Source organism: Camelus ferus, chromosome 11 (assembly GCF_009834535.1).
Source record: "Camelus ferus isolate YT-003-E chromosome 11, BCGSAC_Cfer_1.0, whole genome shotgun sequence".
NCBI classification, from domain to species: Eukaryota; Metazoa; Chordata; class Mammalia; order Artiodactyla; family Camelidae; genus Camelus; species Camelus ferus.
Genome location: NC_045706.1, coordinates 48749249 through 48772871, shown reverse-complemented (window position 1 = coordinate 48772871; position 23623 = coordinate 48749249). Strand labels below are relative to the sequence as shown.

The 23623-nt window shown below is 33.1% G+C and overlaps 1 protein-coding gene across 7 annotated transcripts in view; it reads left to right on the top strand.

Annotated features, from left to right (window-relative positions):
* Positions 1-23623, top strand: part of HERC4 (HECT and RLD domain containing E3 ubiquitin protein ligase 4) — a 130023-nt gene that overhangs the window by 21923 nt on the left and 84477 nt on the right. For all 7 annotated transcript variants that reach the window (XR_004323983.1, XM_032491506.1, XM_032491503.1 and 4 more), the window contains exons 3-5: positions 13260-13419; positions 19261-19337; positions 22380-22601. Coding sequence is in view for 6 of the 7 variants with exons in the window: in XM_032491506.1 (XP_032347397.1) it covers positions 13260-13419; positions 19261-19337; positions 22380-22601 (459 nt within the window). In the remaining variant the exon portion in view is untranslated. The remainder of the gene's footprint in view (positions 1-13259; positions 13420-19260; positions 19338-22379; positions 22602-23623) is intronic.

Sequence of the window (23623 nt, the reverse complement as noted above, 5' to 3'; positions counted from 1 at the left end):
TCCATAATAACAAAGAGAAGAAAACTGACAGAACATGTTCACAATTACTAGACAAACCAGAAGGTGAATGTAGATAGCACCATTGTATGAATCTGGTAAGACTGATTATATAAGTGAACTCTTAAACAGAAGTCTGGATATGATATTCTACATGAATCTTCACAAACTCAAGAATTGATGTATATATTTGTTAGGTCCCAAAGGACATAAGATGTTCTTATCTGGTTAATTATTCAAACCAGAAGTATTTTATCATGTTAACATTTTACAGCAAAAACCTGGACCTATTCTGTATTGCTAAAAGGATGTGCAACAATATTCGTTCTTCTTTTATGTTTGTGCAGCGAAATTTATTTGATGCAGTTTGTTAGTGAACAAATACTGAAGTCCAATGTGCATACAGAGGTAATTGGAAGGAAATAAATGACGTAGAAACAAAAGCTGTCATTAGGTTGAACATTTTAGTTGGTTTTTATAAATATAAAAATGACAATGTTTTGCATTTATGGAGCAAAGAAGGTGGCTTTTTTCTCCTTGATAAAATGATGAGCCATTAGTTTTCAAAAATATTGCATTTGAACAACATAAGTGTAAGAAGAACCAGAAGTAATGATGAACTAGTGCCTATTAGAGATATTTGAAGTATATCTGCTGTCAGAATTTACAAGATGGGTATGTTAAATCTCTCTAGTTCTTCATCTTTTCTGTTTTTGCTCCTGTCTCTGAAAAAAATGTAGTTTTTTCTTCCTTTCTCTAGATAGTCTCCTCCACTTAAGTTTTCTTTGCCTTTTTGTGCCTCCCAAAACTAAGTGTTCCTTTTATTCTTTCCTTGAAGAGAAATATTGTGAATCATAAATATTGTTATGAACAGTATTACTTTTCTCAAAGTTTTTATATGAACGTTTTGAAGCATAAGGAAAAGTTGAAAGAATAGTGCAATGACCAACAGTTAACCTTTTGCCACGTATTTTTATCTGTGTATTTGTATTTTTTTAAAGCATACCTTATTTCTGAATTACAGTCAACTATAATGATCATGTGCTGCTACTAAACCTTTTCCAACAAGTTTAGCATCATACATTCTCTTAATTCTAACATCTTCTTGTAGCTCCCATTTATCAGAGGAATCAATTGTTTTTTAATGGGTTTGTTTGGCAGAGTTCTTCTTTTGTTTTCTGCCCTCATATTCATACTCAATCTAAATTAAAGTGAATTTAATCACCACTTATCCCTCCCTTTTCTGTGTTCCTTGGCCTTAAAAGGCATATTTGGCTTGATGATTAAAACTTTTAGAGTTAGCATAGTACCTGTTACATAGTAAACACCCAATAAATGTTAGCTGTTAGATTTGGTATGAATTCTCTTTTCTTTCTCATATAGGGTATCATCAAGCCAGGTTTTCTAGTGAATTTTTTTGTTTTGCTGGTTTTGTTTATTCCCCCTTCATTCTTGACTTACTTATCATTGACTCTGCTTTGAGGCCATCTTGTTTTAAGCATTCAACCAGAATTTGACCTGGATGTGAAATGTTTCAATATAACATTGATCTGACTTTTTAGCATACTGAGGGGAAATGGTTGAGGCTTTTCATTTTGATTAGCCATTTGGAAAAATAATTTTAAAAATCGTATGGAGAGGTTATCAGTTTGTATATTTGTTGTCTGAAAAGCCTGTATTAAATACTGTCTAAGATAATAACTGTATTATGTTTCTTTAATAATATATTTGTGAAGTAGTTATTCATTCTCAAAATAGATATCTCAATAATTTGATGGGGCTCAAATTCTGAAAGAACCAAAATTATTTATCTTGAGTTTTTAGCATGTAGAAAAAAATTAGAGCTCAGGTCAGTTTTAAAGAGAAAACATTGGTTTTGATACATTGCTTTGGGTATTTTTTCTAATATTCTATTTAATTTTTAAAATTATTTTAATTTTTATTTTGAATAGACAATATTCACATGGTTCAAAAATCAAAATAATATAAACACATTGAGAGGTTTGCTCTTACATTTGACTACCCTATTTCCCCCTCTACCCACATCCCTTATAGGTAACTATGTTAATTTTTTGTTTATCTTTCCAAAGTATCTTTATGTAGTTGTAAGAAGTATGAATATATATTGTTATTCTTCCCTCTTCTTTATACACAAAAAATAGCAAATCATGTACATTATTCCACATCTTGATTTTTCTTTTTCCCCTCCTTGGGTAATATATCCTTGAGAGCTTTCCATATTTGCATGTAGTTTCCTCTTTATTTCTTCAGAGCATAGTATCTCAATGTGTGGAGTCCTTGATTGATGGATACTTGAAATATTTCCAGTCTTTTGGTATTATATGCAGTACTGCAAATATATGTAAATACACACACATTCACGTAGACGCACATATGTTGTATTCTACCCTCCTAGGTGCTCCAGCTGGGGCCTGTCTAGACAAGGGACAGATTAACAAGAGAAAAACAAAACAGAAGTTTATTGCATTGTGTTTACATGTGGGAACACTCAGGAATGAGTAACACAAGAGGGTGGTAGAACATGGACTTACGTAGCATTTTAACAAAAGAACAGTAAGTAAAGAAGTAACAAAATGAAAAGTTCTTTGGGTTTCTGGGGTGGCAAATATGTGTGGGAACTTATGAAAAGATAAAGGCTAGTTAGTGAAGTTTAGTTCTGGGGTGGCAAATGTGTGTGGGAACTTATGAAAAGATAAAGGCTAGTTAGTGAAGTTTCTTAGTAGTTTCTTCTGGTGCTGTTTCTGACCTGATAAGGTCTAGAGTGTCTCCAGTGATTAACTTCTAGTAGAGAGGGAAGAGGGGACACCTTAACAAATTTATGTCCTGCTTTTTAGGCACATAGGGGGAGAGCAGAGAGCTTTTCTTATATCTGCTTCTTAATGGCCTTCAGCTCAAAATAACCCTTATTCCAAAGTGGCATATTTTGAGGTAGCATTATTCTGCTACCCTTTAGTACTTAGATGTATCTGTACGATGTGGAATTGCTGGATTCAAAAAGGTAAATGCATATGTTTTGTTAGATAATTGCCACATTCCTTTCCATAAAGGTGGTTCTATTTTGTATTCCAACTATGAATATATGAGTTCCTTCTTTCCCAACAGATTGTTATCAGACTTGAATTTTTATGAGATGAAAAATGTTATCTTGGTGTGTGTGTGTTTTTAATAAACAAATTTTATTATTAATAAACTTCTAAAGAGCATTTTAAGTTCACAGCAAACTTGAGCAGAAAGTACAGAGTTAACCGTATACTCTATGCCATCCATACACAACCTCCCCCACTATCCACAGCCTGTACCACAGTGGTACATTTATTACCAATTTATGAATCTACACTGACACACTGTTATCTTCTAGAGTCCATAGTTTACATTAGCAATCACTCTGTTGTACATTCTGTGGTTTTGATGAATGCATGCAGTGATATACATAGTATGGTACAGAGTAGTGAAAGTATTGCCCGGAATAGTTTGACTACTCTAAAAATCCTCTGTGCTCTGCTTATTCCTTCCTCCCTCTCCCTGCCCACAAGCAGCCACTTAATCTTTTTATTGTCTCCAAAGTATTTGCCTTTTCCAGAATATCATATACTTAGATCATATATTTTGTAACCTTTTCCATTTGGCTTCTTTCACTAAGTAGTATGCATTTAAGTTTCCTCCATGTGTATTCATGGCTTGATAGCTCATTTCTTTTTAGCACTGAATGATGTTCCACTGTCTGGATATACCAGTTTATCCATTCACCTACTGAAGGACATTTTGGTTGCTTCCAAGTTTTGGCAATGACTAATAAAGATACTGTAAACATCTGTGTGCAGGTTTTTGTGTAGATATTAGTTTCAATTCCTTTGAGTAAATACCAAGAAGTGTGATTGCTGGATCATATAAGAGTATGTTTAGTTTTGTAAAAAATAGTCAAACTGTCTGTCTTCCAAAGTGTCTCTACCATTTTGCATGCCCACTAGCAATGAATGAGAGTCATTGTTGCTCTGTGTCCTTGCCAGCATTTGCTATTGTCAGTGTTTTGGATTTTGGTCATTTTAATAGGTTTATAGCGGTACCTCATTTTAATTTGCAATTCCCTGATGATATATGATATAAAATACACTTTCATATGGTTGCTTGCCATCTGTATGTCTTTTATATACAATAGTATTTGCAAGTCACAAAATCCCAATTTATCCCTCTACCCCCTTTCCTCCAGTAACCATAAGTTTATTTTCTATGTTTGTGAGTCTGTTTCTGTTTTGTAAATAAGTTCATTTGTGTCTCTTTTTAGATTATACATATGAGTGATAACATGGTATTTTTCATTCTCTTTCTGGCTTACTTCTCTTAGTGTAGTGATCTCCAGCTCCATCCAGGTTGCTGCAAATGGCATTATTTTATTTTTTTTGGCTGACTAGTATTCCATTTTATAATTATACCACAAGTTCTTTATCCATTCATCTGCTGATGGACACTTAGGTTGCTTCCATGTCTTGGCTATTGTAAATAGTGGTGGTGTGAACATTGGGGTGCATGTATCTTTTTGAATTAAGAATTTTCTCCAGGTATATGCCCAAGAGTGGGATTGCTGGATCATATAGTAACTCTATTTTTAGATTTTTAAGGAACCTCCATAGTGGCTGTACCAATTTATATTCCTACCAACAGTGTAGGAGGGTTCCTTTTTCTCCACACCTTCTCCTGTATTTATTCCTTGTAGACTTTTTGCTGATGGCCATTCTGATCGTTGTGAAATGATTCTTCATTGTAGTTTTGATTTGCATTTCTTGATTCATGATCTTGAGCATCTTTTCATGTGCCTGTTGACCATCTGTGTCTTCTTTTGAGAAATGGCTGTTTAGATCTTCTGCACATTCTTTTCATTGGATTTTTTTTTTTTTTTTAAATCTTGAGCTGTGTTAGCTGCTTGTGTATTTTGGAAATTAATCCCTTGTTGATGTAGGTTGTCTTTTAGTTTTATTTGTAGTTTCCTTTGCTATGCAAAAGCTTTCAAGTTTAGTTAGGTCCCATTTGTTTACTTTTGTTTTTATTTCCATTACTCTAGGAGATGGAACCCCAAAAAATATTTCTTCGATTTACATCAAAGAATGTTCTGCCTATGTTTTCCTCTAGGAGTTTTATAGTATCTGGTCTTCCATTTAGGTCTTTAATCCATTTTGATTTTATTTTTGTATATGGTGTTAGAGAATGTTCTAATTTCATTCCTTTACATGTACCTGTTTAGTTTTCCCAGCACTACTTATTGAAGAAACTGTCTTTTCTCCATTGTATATTCCTGCCTCCTTTGTCATAGATTAGTTGACTGTAAGTGTTTGGGTTTATTTCTGAAGTTTCTGTCCACTATTCCATGAGTCTGTATGTCTGTTTTTGTATCAGTACTATGCTATTTTGATTACTGTAGTTTTGTATTGCAGTCTGAAGTCAGGGAGCATGATTTCCCCAGCTCCATTCTTCTTTCTCAGATTGTTTCACCTATTCACGGTCTTTTGTGTTTCCATACAAATTTAACAATTTTTTTGTTCCAGTTCTGTGAAAAATGCCATTGGTAATTTGATAGGGATTGCATTAAATCTGTATATTGCCTTGTCAGTATGGCCATTTTAACAATTTTGATTCTTCCAATCCAAGAACACGGTATATCTTTCCATGTACATTGTCTTCAATTTCTTTCATCAGTGTCTTACAGTTTTCAAAGTACAGGTCTTTTGCCTCCTTAGATAGATTTATTCCTAGTTTTTTTTTTTTTTTTTTTTGATGCAGTGGTAAATGGGGTTGCTTCCTTATTAATTTTTATTTCTTATATTTTGCTGTTAGTATATAGAAATACAACAAATTTCTGTATGCTAATTTTGTATCCTGCAACTTTACTGAATTCATAGATGAGGTCTAGTAGTTTTCTAGTAGCATATTTGAGATTTTCTGTTTATAGTATCATGTCACCTGCAAACAGTGACAGTTTTACTTCTTTTCCAATTTGGATTCATTTTATTTCTTTTTCTTTAATTGTTGTAGCTAGGACTTCCAAAACTATGTTGAATAAAAGTGGCAAGAGTGGGCATCCTTGTCTTGTTCCTGATCTTAGAAGAAATGCCTTTAGTTTTTAACTATTGAGTATGATGTTAGCTGTAGGCTTGTCATATGGCCTTTGTTATGTTGAGATATGTTCCTTCTATGTCCACTTTCTGGAGAGTTTTTACTATAAATGGATGTTGAATTTTATCAGATGCTTTTTGTACATCTATTGAGATGATCATATGGTTTTTATTTTTAAGTTATGTGATGTATCACCCTGATTGATTTGTGGATATTGAAAAATCCTTGTGTCCTTGGAATAAATCCCACTTGATCATGGTGTATCATCCTTTTAATGTATTGTTGGAGTCAATTTGCAAGAATTTTGTTGAGAATTTTTGCATCTGTGTTCATCAGGGATATTGGCCTGTAATTGTGTGTGTGTGTGTGTGAGAGAGAGAGAGATACCCTTGGTTTTGATATCAGGGTGATGATGGCATCATAGAATGTGTTTGGAAGTGTTCCTTCCTCTGCAGTTGTTTGGAATAGTTTCAGAAGGATAAGTGTTAACTCTTCTGTAAATATTTAGTAGAATTCACCTGTGAAGCCATCTGGTTTAGGACTTTTGTTTGTTTGGGAGTTTGTAAATTACTGATTCGATTTCAGTACTGGTAGTCTGTTCATATTTTCTATTTGTTCTTGGTTCAGTCTTGGAAGATTGTACCTTTTTAAGAATTTGTCAATTTCTTATAGGTTTTCCATTTTATTGGTATATAGTTTTTGGTAATAGCCTCTTATGGTCCTTTGTATTTCTGTGGCGTCACTTACAACTTCTTTCTCATTTCTATTGATTTGGGTCCTCTCCCTTTTTTTCTTGATGAATCTCACTAAAGGTTTATCAATTTTGTATATCTTTTCAAAGAATCAGCTTTTAGTTTTATTGATCCTTTCTATTTTTTTTTTAGTCTCTTTCATTTATTTCTGCTCTGATCTTTATGATTCCTTTCCTTGTATTTTGGGTTTTGTTTGTTTCTTCTCTAGGTGATTTAGGTGTAAGGGTAGGTTGTTTGACATTTTGTTTTCTGAGGTAAGATTATGTCATTACAAACTTCCCGCTTAGAACTGCTTTTTCTGCATCCCATAGGTTTTGAATTATTGTGTTTTCATTTGTCCCTGCTTTTTAAAAAATTTCATTTTGATTTCATCAATTATCTATTGGTTGTTTTGTAGCATATTGTTTAGCTTCCTTGTGTTTGTGTTTTTTGCAGTTTTTTTTTTCTTTTTTCTTTTTGTAATTGATTTCTAATATAGTCTTGTGGTCAGAAAAGATACTTGATATACTTTCAAGTTTTGTTTTGTTTTGTTTTGTTTTGTTTTGTTTTTGGTTTACCAAGGCTTGTTTTGTGGCCCAGTATGTGATCTATCCTACAGAATGTTCCATGTATAATTGAAAAGAATGTGTATTCTGCTGCTTTCAGATGGAATGCTAAGTATCAATTAAGTTTATCTGGTTTAGTGTGTCATTTAAGGCCTATATTTCCTTGCCGTTTTTCTGTCTGGATGATCTGTTCGTTGTTGTAAATGGGGTGTTAAGGTCCTCACTATTACTGTGTTACTGGCAGTTTGTCTTATGTTTGTTAACAGTTGCTGTATATATTGAGGTACTCCTTTTTTGGGTGTATATATATTTACAATTGTTACATCCTTTTCTTGGGTTGACCCCTTGATCATTATGTAGTGTCCCTGTTTGTCTCTTTTAAAGTCTGTTTTGTCTGATATAAATATTTGCTACTCCAGCTTTCTTTTGGTTTCCATTTGCATCCCTTCACTTTCAGTCTGTGTGTGTCCCTAGGTCTGAAGTGGGTCTCTTGTATACAGCATATATATGGGTCTTGTTTTGTATCCATTCAGCCAGTCTATATCTTTTGATTGGATTGTTTAGTCCATTTGCATTTAAGGTAATTATTGATAAGTATGTTCTTATTGCCATTTTCTTAATTGCTTTGAGTTGTTCTTTTTCCCCCTTTTCAATTTTGTTCTTTATTTTATTTGATGACTATCTTTAGTGCTATGTTGGATTCCTCTTTATTTTTGTGTCTATTGTCTATTACAGGTTTTTAGTTTGCAGTTACCATGAGGTTTTGGTATAAAAGTATATACACACACATACATACATACATGATTGTTTTAAGTTGCTGACCTCTTAATTTCAAATGCATTTTATTTATTTATTTAAATATAGTCAGTTTACACTGTTATATCAGTTTCTGGTGTGGAGCATATTGTTTCAGTCATACATGTATGTACATATGTTTGTTTTCATGTTCTTTTTTGTTATAGGTTACTACATGATATTGAATATATTTTCCCTGTGCTACAGGGAAGAAACTTGTTTATTTTTTATACCAGATGCATTTTAAATACCTTGCATTCATACTCCCCTCATGATTACTGATATTGATATCATATTTTACAGCTAATTGTTTTGTGTATCCTTTAACTGCTTATTGTGGATACAGATGATTTTACTACTTTTGTCTTTTAACTTTCCTATTAGTTTGTGTGTAGATGACTTCCTACCTTTACTGTATGATTGTGTGTACTGGTGAGCTTTTCTGTTTTGTAATTTTCTTGTTTCTAATTGTGGTCTTTTCTTTTCCACCTAAAGAAGTTCCTTTAGCATTTGTTGTAAAGCTGGTTTGGTGGTGCTGAATTCTTTTAGCTTTTGCTTGTTTGTAAAGCTTTTGATTTCTCCATCAAATCTGAATGAAGCCTTGCTGGGTAGAGTATTCTTGGTTGTAGGTTTTTTCTCTTTGATCACTTTAAATATATTATGCTACTTCCCTCTGACCTGCAGAGTTTCTGCTGAAAAATCAGATGATAATGTTATGGGAGTTCCTGTGTATGTTATTTGTTGCTTTTCTCTTGTTGCTTTTAGTATTGTCTCTTTATCTTTAATTTTTTTGTTAGTTTGATTACCATGGGTCTCAGTGTGCTCCTCTTTGGAATAATACTGTATGGGAATCTCTGTGCTTCCTGGACTTGGGTGACTATTTCCTTTACTATGGTAGGGAAGATTTCAGTTATTGTCTCTTCAAATATCTTCTCAGGCCCTTTCTCTCTCTTCTCCTTCTGGAACCTGTGTAATGTGAATGTTAGTTTGCTTAATATTTTCCCAGAGGTCTCTTCCTTCTTTTCATTCTTTTTTCTGTTATATGGCAGTGATTTCCACTACTCTGTGTTCAAGCTCTCTGATCCATTCTTCTGCCTCGTTTATTCTACTGTTGATTCCTTTGAGTGTATCTTTCATTTCATTTATTATAGTCTTCAACTATTTGATTATTTTTTGTATTTTTTAACTCTTTGTTAAAAGCTTTTAACTTCTCATTCTGTGCATCCATTCTTTTCCTTCATGATCATTAATCTGAACTCTTTCTTGGGTAGATTGCCTGTCTCTGCATTACTTAATTTTTCTGGGGTTGTACCTTGTTCTTTTGGAATACATTTCCTTGCTACTTCATTTTGTCTGAATTTCTGTTTGTATATTTATTATGTGGTGGGTTAGTTAGATTTCTTGACCTGGGAAAAGTGGCCCTTTGTAGGGGGCATCCTAGGTATCCCAGCTGTACACTCCCCTCTTGTTATCCATGGGCCAGGAGCTGACTGGTCCCACGTAGGGGTCTGGGCTGTATTTTGTATTTGTAAATTTGGTTCCTAAGGCTATGGGGTCATAGATTTCTTGCTTCTGTTGTCTGCCCCCTGGTGGATGAGTCTAGTCTATAGGCTCCTGCATACTTCCTGGTAGGAGGGGCTGATGCCTGCCCACTGATGGGTGGAGCTGGGTCTGGCTCTCTGGTGGACAGACCCATGCCTGGGGGTGTGCTTAGAGGGGGCTGTGGGCTCAGAAAGTCTTAAGGTAGCCTGTCTGCTGATGGATGGATCTGTGTTCCCACCCTGTTAGTTATTTGGCACTTAAGCCTACAGGCTGTTGGGTGGGGCCAGGTCTTGGTGCTCATGCCCCAAGCAAGATGTCAGCCTCCAGGTGAGTTTATGCAGATGAATATCCCCCCTTCCTTCTGTCACCACCAGCTTTTATGTTCAAAGGGTAAGCCACAGCTACACTACCCTCCCACCCACCCCCTGAAACCTCCAAGACCAGCAGACAGGTTTGACCCACATTCCTGTGAAAATATTGCTTCGGTCAACCCTTGGCCCCCGTGTATGTGAGATTTTGTGTGCACTCTTTAAGAGTGAAGTCTCTGTTTGCTCCAGTCCTGTGAAGCTCCTGCAATTAAGCCTCACTAGCCTTCAAAGCCAGACATTCTGGTGACTTCTCCCAATGCTGGACCCTCAGGGCTGGGGTGCCTGACAAGGGGCTCAGAACTCACTCCTGTAGGAGAACCCCGCAATTTGGTTATTCTCCAGCTTTTGGATCACCCACTGGGGGTTATGGGACTGGAATATGCAAGTGCGCCCCTCTTGCTGTTCTGCTATGGTTCCCTCTTTATGTTTCTAGTTGTAGAAGATGGGTTTTTTTTGGTAGGTTCCAGTCTTTTGTTTTTGTTTTTGTTTTTGTTTCTTTGCGGGGTGGGGAGTAGATTATTAGATTTGTTTGTTTATTTTTAGAGAAGGTAGGGGATGTTGAACCCAGGGCGTGGTACATGTTATGCACTCTGCCACTGGAGCTATATCTTCCCCCTGGTTTCAGTCTGTTTTTATTGATGGTTGTTCAGCAGTCAGCTGTGGTTTTGTTGTATTCATGAGAGGAGGTGAACTCAAGGTCCTTCTCTGCCATGTTGACAAGATTGGGTTATTTATTTTCTTACTGTTGGGTTTTAAGAAATTTTAAAAAATATTTTGGATAGCAATCCTTTATTAGTTGTGTCTTTTGTGAATATTTTCTCCGAGTCAGTGGCTTATCTTCTCATTCTTCTGATAAATGTAAACTTTTATAATTGAAGGTTAACCCTATAGAAATGTGCACCAGTTAAAAGTGTATGTCTTGAGGGGTGGGTGTAAGTCTGGTAGGGTGCATGCTTAGCATAAGCAAGGTTTTGGGTCAATCCTCAGTACTTCTAATTTTAAAAAACAGTGTGTGGCTTTATTAATTTTCTAAGAGAATGTATAATTGGCTTCCCGATGTAGACTGAATTTTCATTTCTCTTATCAGTGAAGTTGAGCGTCTTTTCATAGGAGTAAGGGCCATTTCTGTTTCTTTTTTTGTGAACTATCAGTTCACATCTTTTGCTTATTTTTCACTGAATTACTGCTCTTTTCCCCCCCAGTTTTAAATATTAGGGAGGCTGTTTCTTTGTTTGACAGGTCGATAACATTTTCCTCTGCTTTTTAAAAATCAGTCTTTTCACTTTGCTTTTAGTTTGTTTTGCGGTATTTGAGAAAATAATTTGAATTTTCTCAGATGCATACATGGAATCTCTTCCTTTTTCCTCAGCTGCTTAAGTGTCACTGTCTTCCAGAATTCTTCCTATTATCTTTAAAGGCTTTAATAAGTATCTTATGTTCCCATGATGCCTTTTGTTGATCTTAGCATTTAATCACAATCCCTGTCTCGCCTGTTTTTCTATAGACAGTAAACTCCTTGAAGATGAAAACTCTTTTATTTATCTGTGTGTCTAGTGCTTAGAGCACAAGAAATTTACAGTAAATATTAGTGTTTGGTATGAATGATTATTTCTTCTTTGTTTCTTTGATTTTTAGTACCTTTGATTTTATAGCCATTGCTGTCTAATTTAAGTACTCTTCATATGTTGTTGAACCAACCAGTCTTACTCATTCTTCTTGTCATCCTGTCATTTTCTGCTCTTTACTATATTTCCTATGAAGATTATTTTCAAGAAACATTGACTCGTTTCAGGGGCTTTGTGAAGGATAACAGATTTGTGCATTTTACTTCTGTCTTCATAATTAAGATTTATGGGAATATTTTGATGTAAATAAATGATGCCATACTTCTAAGTCCTTTTTCTTTTTTTGGGGGGTGCCGTGTTATATATTTTTGGTTTTGTGCGTTACTGCAATATACTTTTTAAAAACACATGCAAAAAATATGCACAAAAAGTGAGAGATGAGTATAATGAACTTCCATGTACTGTTCATCAGCTTCACAAATTAACTCATAGTACTTTAAGGTAAGTACTTAAGATAATGTATCATTAGAGCAAATTCCTGGAGGCTGTCTAAGGGCTAACCTCCCACCCTAAAATGCAGAATAAGTAATTAAGATATAATCTGAATTTATATATAGGGATTTAAACCTCCTTGATATAATCTGTTTCATTATTGAATAGCTGCACTTGTACATTAGCTAAAATGTGCTTCTGAAGAAACCCTGATGGATTCAATTTTAATGTCTCTGCAACAATAGACTTTCAGTTTATTGAAGACATAGCTTTCTTATTAGATTAAAAAGTTAATTTTAAATGGTGTTTTAAAAGAACTTGTGGTACTATTAAAAAAACTGATAGACAATGCAGATCTTAAAGATACTAAGGAGACAGTTTCACTTTCTTTATTGATTTGTCAGTGGCTGCTGACAGTCCTCTGAAGGGCCATTATTTTAATTACTGACTTAAAGCTTGAACAAGTTTTAATCACATATGAAGGTTTTATATCTTCAGTGTTAAAATGGCAGCCTGTAAGCTGAAACCTATTTGTTATGGTCACGTTGCCTTTCAATTCTCTCCTCAGCATATCCAATAGATATTTATTTATGAGATCTGTAAAGAATTGTTTCCTGTCAGAAATTGCTAATTCAGATTATTTCATTAATTTCAGGATCACTCCATAGTAGTATTCATATGGTAATGTGTGTGTCAGTTATGATCTTATTGTTAAAATACAAACAAGCCAAATTATTTAAATGATTCCCTTTCAGCTGGACTCCGTTCTTTTTATTGGTAATGGCTTCAAATGAAGAGCACTTTCTGAGAGAATCCTTGTGAACCGTTTACTTCTTCCCCAAAATGTTCAATTCACCTAATATTCTGAATTGATTATGCCCTATGATATATTTCTGCATTTACCACATTGAGAATTTTGTGTGGAACATATTTGTTAGGTTTTTCAGAATAACTGAAGTTACACTTAGTCTGTATTTCAGCATTTCCTTAGCTTTTTTGTACAAGATAAACACTGTATTTTATTCTTATTGGGAGTTTAAAATTAGAATGTAATGTGTCTCTTCTTGATTTCTGTAGAGCAGGTTGTTGCCCTGGATGCCCAAAATATCGTAGCTGTTTCATGTGGAGAAGCTCATACATTAGCACTAAATGACAAGGGCCAGGTGTATGCTTGGGGTCTCGATTCTGATGGACAGCTTGGCCTGCTAGGATCAGAGGAATGTATCAGAGTACCCAGGTAACAAAGGTGACCAACAAGAGGTCTTTAACAATCTTTTATAATAAATTTGTTATCTAAATTATTTTGCTTACTGTGGGCATTTAAGAGTTGACACCTAATTACTTCTCCCCTCTGAGTTCTTAAGGCATTTACTAGGTAGGTTCTTGCCTTTAATTTTGGATTGAGTGCTATATTTTATATACTCCGTATTTTCCCCAAGTCATTTCTGTTTGTAAAGAAAAAGGATGGGGAATATATACTTTATTATAAATTTTCTCTTAATAGGATTTTTAGGTGGGCGAGACTGATTTAAACCATTAATTCTACTATCTTGAGTACCTCAGCTATTGAAATATTTATTAAATATTAGTTGGTTGCATGTATCTTTTTTTCAGTGTTTATTTTTATTGAATATAGAAGTCCCACATGTTTAAAGCATAAAAAGAATTCATTTTCCACATTTTTACATAGTAGTGACCACAATTTAATTTATGCTAACCACAAATTTGTCATAGAATGTTTTCAAAATTTAAAAATAAACAATGACTCATCAATGTTGTAGTCGTACAGATTTACATAGGGCATAGCCATTGCTTTAATATTAATAACTCTAAGAGCATGAACATATCTAGGTAAAAATATAAAGATTTAAAGAAGAGTATCCAATTTCTTTTATATACGTAATTAATACACTAATTCATGCTTCATGTTTAAAATTATATAAATTCTTGCCTCCTTAAACTCTTGTTTTTTCTTTCTAGTAGTAGTTTTAGGGACAAAAGAGAACTCTCCAGGGAACCGAGGTATTAAACTAATTTTAGATTTATCTCAGGTAGCCTTTTTTTAATACACATTTAGATATTTTGTTTTTAACTTAATGTAGATAATGTTTGTTTTGGTTTAAAAAATAACTACCAGGATAAGAAAATGGAGCACGGGAGCTAATGTATTTCAGAACAGGAACTCTTACCATTGTTAGAAATGAGTTAACGAAGAAAGGCAGCTAGTTCCTTCAGTAAGCCCATAACCTTCCATCATGTGTATATGTTTATTTAAAAACTTAAAGTATACATGTAAAGTATTTGCTTTATTTTAACATATTGAAAGTTTATTTCATCTTCAGTTTGACCTTTTATATTTGTTCTAGTAATGAACTGTCTGTTGAGATTTTTGGATACATCATCACATTCACATGTTTTTAAATAGAGCTTGTAACCAAATTCTACAAATTCCTTCTTCGTTGTTTCTTCTGCAATAACAAGTAACAAACACACTTCCCATTATGCTTTTTACGTCTGTAACTGTGATGCTGTTGTGAGAAAAAATTTTTTCCTTAATCTAAGTATATTGTTGTAGAATGGGATTTTATTTAAGATTTTAAGAATTTTGTGTTTAAGGATTGAAAAGGGACTTACTTGTTAGGTTTTCTAAGACGATATTCTCAAAACCATGATTCATGGCAAAACTTGCTAGTTTCCCTAATTTTTACTCCACTTTATTCTCTTAATTCTTATGCTTACAATTTTTTTTATTTATTTTGCTGTTCAGTTCTGGTGTAAGAGATTTTAGTCAGGAATCCATAGATGATTAGTAAATGGAAAGAAAGTTACTATAAGGAGAAACTTTTACTATATGACAATTTATTTGAAGGTTGCCCAGTTATGTATTTGTGACTACTGTTCTGTGAACTTAGATGGGGACCTGAAAGAGATCTTAACTGAGTTCTTTGGTTTAAACTTCTCTATTTATGTATTTACTGAGCATCTGTCTTAACTCTAAGGTGTATAGTAGGGCATTTTTTCCTGTTCAGCATTCTTGGTTTTTCTTGAACTGATCTGTTTTATTGTGACATACATATAATTTTTACTGACATTTTCATTTCTTAAAAGACTATTTAGTATTTCAGTAGAAATAGATTTTTAGGAAAGATTATCAGTGATTTTTTTGCCTTTTAAAATTTCAGTACCAAATCATTTTTTTAGATGCAGGGTGTTTTCTAGATGCTTAGAGATGTCAGCCAGCTTTGTAATTTTCACATACATTTTTAATAAAACCTGTATAGAAGATAGGACACTGAGATACATGTGAATATATTTTTTAAAATTAGCATTTATGATTTTCATAAGGGTGATCGGGGAAGTGAGGATTAACATTTGACTGTATTTTCTTGAAAATAAAACCTGTTTTTATGCCAATAGATGACAGTATGTAAATTAGGTGACACTTTAAAATTAAAGATGAATGTAAAATTAATAATGAATAGATTATATTTGAAGCTCTTATTATTTGATAATTTCTTCCTGTTTCTAATTTTTTTTTGTTTTGAAATCATTACTTCTTGGGGAAAGATAGATTATTCAGTATCAGTGGTCTCTGTAGACCTGCATTTCTGGTTAGTCATTTCTTTTTATGTAGGATATGTTATGCCTTAATTTAATTAATTAATTTTATTTGTTTAGGGACATGTATCTTTTTTATTAAAGTATAGTCAGTTACAATGTGTCAGTTTCTGATGTGTATTATATATTTTTTTAAAAGTTAATCCTAATTTTACTGTCTTTTAATTTAATGTAAGAAGAATAACTGTTGGAAATAAAGTTGTAGTTTATTTTTTAAAGTTCTGTTTTTTGGGCATTTGTAATAAGAAATTATGACAGGATGGTATAATATGATTATCCTTGTGAGAACAGCTATTTTTGGACTATAGAAACTTAATTAAAAATGTATGAATTGTCAGCCTGGTCAAAAATAAAATTGATTTTCTTGGTTTAATCAGTTATAAAAGTATATTACAATTAGCTGCATAGCATTAGCATCTGAAAGTTCCAAACATTTTAAATTAAAAAGAAAGTTAAAGAGTATTTCTTAATGGTAGAGACTAGATCCGTTGTTAGCCTAAATTTTTCAAAATGGAAGAGTTGGTACTAAGACTTTTCTCAAATCACTAAGAAAGTTGTGGCTTAATTGGGAAATGGAAATTTGTTGATTATGTTTTACTGGCAAAATATATTTTTAAAACCACTTTATTGAGGTATGATTGGCATATAGAAACCTGTACTTATAAAATGTATATGCCATGATGAGTTTGGTATTGGCAAAATATTTAATACTTTAGTTCTTCAAATTCTTAATTATATAATGTAAACTTTTCACGAGTCGTTATTAATAGTTGTTACAATTTTATGTTCATAGACAATTGCAAATGCCTGGTTTCTGCCTATATTGCCACCATACATTAAGTTGGAAAAAATGTAACAGTACCACAATACATCTGTTTAACAATTTATGTTTTGATTTTTAAGTTAAGACTTTGCAAAGAGGGGTGTATAAATTTTATTTCCAAGTTTATTATATTTTCTTAGAAGTCTCAAACATCTTCCAAAATTCAGTAATTATTTTGTTCTTTACAGTGAATAATTTTAGTGATGTCATAGCCATGTAAAAATGTTTGACATATTCTAAACCTTAGGGAGTTATTTTAAATTGATAAACAGTTATGAAATATTTACCCTAGACATCTGAATTTTGATTTTCTTTTCATAGTTCTGATTAATTAGGAATCTTTATGTAGAGCATATATACATGTAAATATATACTTTTTATTTACAAAATTTATTCTGACTTATTTTACTTTTCCTGTTAATCACATTTGAATCCTTTTAAAAATTAAAAGCCAATAAAGATGTACATTATCTTTTTTACTTATTGGGGATTATTTTTGATGAATTCTATAAAATTCAGTTTTATTAAGAATTTTCTAATTTGTTATCTCTTTAAGAAGAATGGAACATGGTAAAATTAAGTTTTACCATTCACAATATTTTTCTTTCTTTTTCTGTTTTATTCCTGAAAGCTTAAAAAAAAAAAACAAGAAAACATATCCTTTCCTCTTCCCCATCCCCAGCAATCTTCAGTGTATTAAATCTGGAAAGAGATGAAGGGAGATTTTGTTTGTTTGTTTAAAACAGTAATGCCACAGAAGAATATCTTTCCTATGTCTCTGTAGCAGATATGGCTAAAGAAGTTAGCATTTATGTTATATTCCAAGCTTTTTGATAATATTTTGATATTGGGAGTCACTGAGTTTAAATTGCTCTGCAAATTTAGAAGTTTTTTGGGCAAACTTTTAATACTAAAAACTCAAGGACATTACAGATTCACTTCTAACAGTGGATGCTTTACATAGTTTTGTTTTTGTTTTTGTTTTTGTTTTTGTTTTTGTTTTTGTTTTTGTTTTTGTTTTTGTTTTTGTTTTTGAACATACTTTTTGCCAGGCATTATGGTAGGTGCTAGGGATTCCATGAGTATAAGATAATAATATGCCTTCACAGAGCTTATTGTTTAGCAAAATATAATAGTAATAATTTAATTAATAAGTACGCTGGTAATTAATGGAGACAGATGCTGTGAAGGAGAAAACAAGGTGCTATGAAAATGTAGTATTTTGAAAAGTTTTACTTGGTCCTGCAAGTTGGACTTCAAACTTGGAGCCGTTGGTGTTTTAAAAATATTTAATAAAGTTCACTAGTCAATGTATGATGTGCCTAATATACATAAGCAGTAACAGTAAATGTTGAGTAACTTCAGCACAGTTGTACATATCCATGTATTTTTTTATTCCTGTTTTTACATTGCCTGTGTTTGGGTTTGCTAACTGCAAGAAAAAAAGACATTTTGCTATATTTGAAAATCTGAAGGTGCTTTGAATCCTGCTAACCTGTTGGATTCTGCTAAATTGTAGCAGTACAACTTTCAAGTTTTGTAGTTAAGAACATAAATCCACTAAATAAAAGTCTTTCTAATACAACAATATGGAATTAGATTAACTGTCCTTTCTCCTGCTCAAAATTTGATTTGCTGAAGCTGCCTCCTGAAAATCATGGGTATCGACACTCTGGTCAGAACTTGCTCCGGACTCTCATATGGCAGAATCAGGTCAGGTGGCAGTATCAGGTAAAGGGAAATAAGAAACATGCTATATTTTCTCCCCCTCTTTTTTTCTTGAAGACATTCATTCAGGAAAAATAGTAGAACGACCAGGTGAAGGGGAACTACATAAAGAAAACCTCGGATGATTGATGCACAGAGTTACATTGATTTTTGTAGTGTTTTAACAATTAACCTTTACAGGTAGAGTGCAGTTAAGGAAAAGTCAGAGATTGGGGGGAAAAAAGAAAATATGAAAATATAAAGAAGAAACACAAGATGACAGAAATATGACTGAACACATCAGTGATCATAATAGATGTGAATTGATTAAATTTCCCTAGTAAAGAATTAAGTTGAATATCACTGATTTAGATGTAAAGCAAAAGGATAGTCCAAAGGGAGTAAGTTTCATAATTTGTGAATTTTGAGCACTAGATGATAGGAATCCCTTTTGATTCTTAAGGAACCCAACAGAGGAGAACATACACATAACTAGGCCAAACATCCTTTTTAGACAAGTTAGATCATGTGCATTTGTTTTACAAATATATTGCCAAGTTTCACACATTTTAAGCTAAAGACTTTTTAAATTTTGATAATAAAACATATGCATTATGAAGGCACTGAGGTGTGAATGTAGTTTACTGTGCTGAAATACTGTCCTCTCAAAAATGTTTTCTCATCACATCTGTTGATTTGTTTTCATATCTAGATTTTGTTTATTGATTTTAGCATAAATTTTTGGTAAATTGGGCCTGTATGAAAAAAAACAGCATAAACTGCTACATCATGCTAGTAAGGAACTGCTTGCGGGTAAGGAAACTACTTGCACATAATAGGTAGTCAATAAATACTGTAAATAAATAGCATTCAGGGATCCATTTATTAAATGGAATTAACTAATCCTAATCTCTCTTCTTATTTTTCTAGAAATATTAAAAGTTTGTCAGATATCCAGATAGTACAGGTTGCTTGTGGTTACTATCATTCACTTGCACTTTCTAAAGGTAAGCATTGTTTTTATTTTCTTTCCCTTTTTCAGCTTTATTACTTGATACTTTAATTCAGCAGAAATTCCTCCAACTTTGTTCTTAAAAGATTGTTTTGGTTCTTCTTGATCCTTTTCATTTCCATATACGTTTTAGAATTAGCTTGTCAGTTTTCACAGATACTTTGATTATTGGGATTTTGATTGGGATTGCTTTGTCTCTCAAGTCAATTTGAGGAAAATTTTTACAATATTGAGTCTTTCAATTCTGTAACATGCTATAGCCCTCTTTATTATACTTTTAATTTTTCTCAGTAGCATTTTATTTTCTGTGGAGAGGTCTTACACAAATTTTATTAGATTTTTCCCTAGATATTTGATATTTTTGTTATTCTGCATGGTGTCCTTTTCAAATTGTTTATTGCTAGTATATAAACATGAAATTTATTTTGGTGTCTGAGTGTTCTTTAGTCTGCTAAATGCTATTCTGCCATAGCTGGGGAAGTTTATAACTTGCCTAATTTAATTTGATCTCATAGATAAACTTTTTATGAATAGAAATACAGAAGTCGTCTAAGCATCCTGTTACCTTTGTTTGCTTATTTATTTAACTTTTTCATATGCCAGCTAAGGATTATAACGAGTCAGTAAGGAACCTGCATATTATTTGTTTTTTATCATTGAAAAGAAGTTCCAGTGGCTTCATTATCATTATTAATACTTTTAATTTATTAAATGTCCAGTGAGGCCTACTAAGAATAAAACGCTACTAGAGCTGTGGGGAAAAATACAAATAAGTTGAGAAAGAGTTTTAGGAACCATGCCATCTAGTGGAGGAGGCAGATACACAAATAATATAGTTGAGGCGGAAAAAAAATACATACTACTTTTGGTCAAGGTAAAAGTAAAATGCTATGGGAATAAGGAAAAAAGTATAATTAGTTTCAGTCAGTAGAACTGATAACAGTAAGGAAGGGATTGGCATCTAATGCAAGTCTTGAAAGATAATTGGAGGCATGTTGTGAAGTAGCTAGGGGAAATGTTGAGGATTGGCTAAGGTAATAACACTAGTAAAAGTGTAGAATTAGGAAAGTATTTTGTGTATTTGAGTACTGGTGTATAGTTTTTTGTGGGTATTGTGAGAGCACGGGAGACATACTCATCTTTAGTTGAGGGTGAAGTAAAAGATTTGTTACAAAGGGCCTTATATGCCATATAAAGGAATTTGGATTTATTCCATCTAAGGAATAAAGTAGGGGGATGAGGTTGGCATCCTTGTATTCTTTGTTTTTACTTTGCGTCCTCCTCTTCTGATGCTTTGGTAGCTAAATCCAAGATAAATTTAAACCCAAAGGTTTTACTAATGAGGACAGTTTTCTACCATACTTAAAGGTATTCTTTTGCCTTATTCAGCTTCGTGTTTTAACAGTATCGTATTTATTCAGTGGAATTTTTTTTTGGATCACTCAGCATGAACTGGGCATATTAGGGTGTACAGTAAATGATGGTACACAGTACACTACTAGCCTTTTTGGTACAGACACACAAATAACAATATAATCACATATTGTGAGAAAGGACTGTAAAGGAAAAAGTTAGGATATTTAGATCCTATAATGGGGAGACTGAACTTAATCTGGGAGATCAGGGAAGGCTTCCTACAAGAAGACAAAGATGAGGGGAAGGTTGAGGCAGAGGAAACAGCAAGTATGTGAGAATGGGCATTGGAGAATGTAAAGGAAGGTGTGTATGGCTAGAGTACAGTGAGTGAGGGGAGAGACTCGTATGAAATGAGCTCAGAAACATAGGTAGATCATACAGAGCCTTATAAGCCTTGTTAAAACTGTGTATCCCAAGAGCAGTGAGAATGCACTAACATACTTTTTTTCAGATGAGCAACATTATCAAATCTACATCTTTTGGTCAACTCATTTGAGATTATAAAACAAACACACAGACATATGAAATTTATAGAACAGTTAATTTGAAACTTTATCCAGACCATTATTATGGTGTCTGCCATTTGTCAAATCTACATTTTTATATCTTTGTGTATATACAGAAGTCTGCTAGTATGTGCCTAGAGTATTCTGGAAGCAGTTGGTAAAAGTGGTTGTCTCTTGGGAGAGGAACCAGGGGTCTAATTTGGAAGGAAACTTTTAAGAGTTGTCTATTTTATAGTATGAATTTTTAAAAAATCAGTTACAATGTGTCAGTTATTAGTTTAGTGCTATTTAATTAAGAAAAATAAGTAAAAAGATGTCTAAAGTTGCAAAAATGGTTCCAGTAGGGGCGCAAATGTGGCAAGTAGGGAGAACTATTATAGGAACCGGGTGAAATGGTGAGGAGTGGATCTATTTGCCATATTTTTCTGTAGAAAGGAAACTATATAACTTGGTGATAGAAGATAGATTGTTAACAATCTGTGTGTAAGAGAGGAGATGAGTATGAAGGACGACTCCTTATGTCTGTGACTTATGTCGTGTGTTGCTGAATCAGTTAAGATGTCATTTACTGAAAATGGGGGACACTAGGAAGAGGTCCAGGTATGGGAGATAGGATGGGGGTTATGAATTGAGTTGAAGGCATGCTGCGCTGGGGATGCCTCTGAAGTATCCAAGTATAAATGTCAGATAAACAGTTGGATACATGAGTTTATTGCTCAGAGAAAAGATCTGGGCTAGAGCTATATTTTTAATGTGATCAGCATATAATTGATAACTGAAGCCTTGAGCTTGGATCATTGTCTCTTGGGAGAAATCATAGAATAAAAATGAGACATGAGGAATATTAAAAAGAAACAGTCCTTTCTTAAGGAGCATCAGGAAATGAGATTACCTCCAGTTATGTGACTTACTCATCAGTAAATCAGTAAAGTGAGTCAAACTAAAAGTCTACTAATATAGAATATTCTAGGTAGTATTATGTTTCCATATAAGAAATAAATTTAGTAAGAGTAAATGTTATTTTCATCTGAGAAGAATACCCCCGAGCTGATGATCTTCAAATGAAATTTTGTGTGTGTGAGAAAAATAATTAATTTTATGATTTTCTTTTACAGCAAGTGAAGTCTTCTGTTGGGGACAGAATAAATATGGCCAGTTGGGTTTAGGCATTGACTGTAAAAAGCAAGCGTCACCACAGCTGATTAAGTCTTTACTTGGAATCCCTTTCATGCAAGTTGCAGCAGGAGGCGCCCATAGTTTTGTACTTACCCTTTCTGGAGCTATCTTTGGATGGGGACGCAACAAATTTGGTCAACTAGGTCTTAATGATGAAAACGGTATGTTCTCATTATTTATAGATAAATATACTTTTAAAAAGAGATGATCTTTTGAGATGGAACAGTGAGTCTTAGTGTCAGAGAGAAATGTACCCTGATCTTCCCTGATGTGAAGATGGGATGATAGGTTAATTAAAAAATTCCGTTTGATAGTAATATTTTTAGGAGATTATGGAAAGGCCAAAAATTTTGTTATAAAAAAATACAGAAAGTGTATCTGGACAAACATCTTTATTGTTGGATGTTTATTAAAAGAAAGTTGAAAAACATTATTTCAAATTGGTACCACATTATCAGCCACTATTGGTAGAAAGAAGCTGTAAAATTATCCTGAAAAGTAATTTAAAGTGTTCGTCTGTTTTTGTTTTTTAAGGAAATATTTAAATCTGAGACATTAAATTAATCACTGTTAACAGTGATGCTGGAGTCTTGAAAATAAGCCTTTTGAATTTTAAAAAATTATAACTACTTAAAACAAGTTGGGATCTTGGAATCTGATTTTTCATAACTACATTAGGTTAAATGCTAATATTTGAAATACAGAAACTAATTTCTTAAAGTTCAACATAATTGTAATGACTTAAACAGACAAAACTGAGTTGTTGATCTAGTAACAGCTGGTAATGATAAACAAATAGTAACTCAAAGAATTTAAAATTATTTTGTTCTGCATAAGAAAAATATATCAGGTTAGAATATTATATCTCCTTTTTGCTACAAAATAGCAGAAACTAATTTTCAAGCTGCTAAAAGTAGGATCCAGTGAGCTTAATTATCATGAAGTAAATGTAAAGAATGATGTGTATATATATTGGAATCAGTCAAATAGCTTTGAAATTCCTTGATTGCTGAGTCCTGTGCAGATTGGCATTTGGGCAGTTTAACACTTAAATTAATCCTTGAGAATCCCTCCTTTATCACAGCAGCATGAGTAGAAAGGCCTGGGAACCCAAATTAGTAGGCTTGTACTACAAAATAATTGAATTGTAGTTAAAAATTATGTAGTCATCACTGTCTACTGA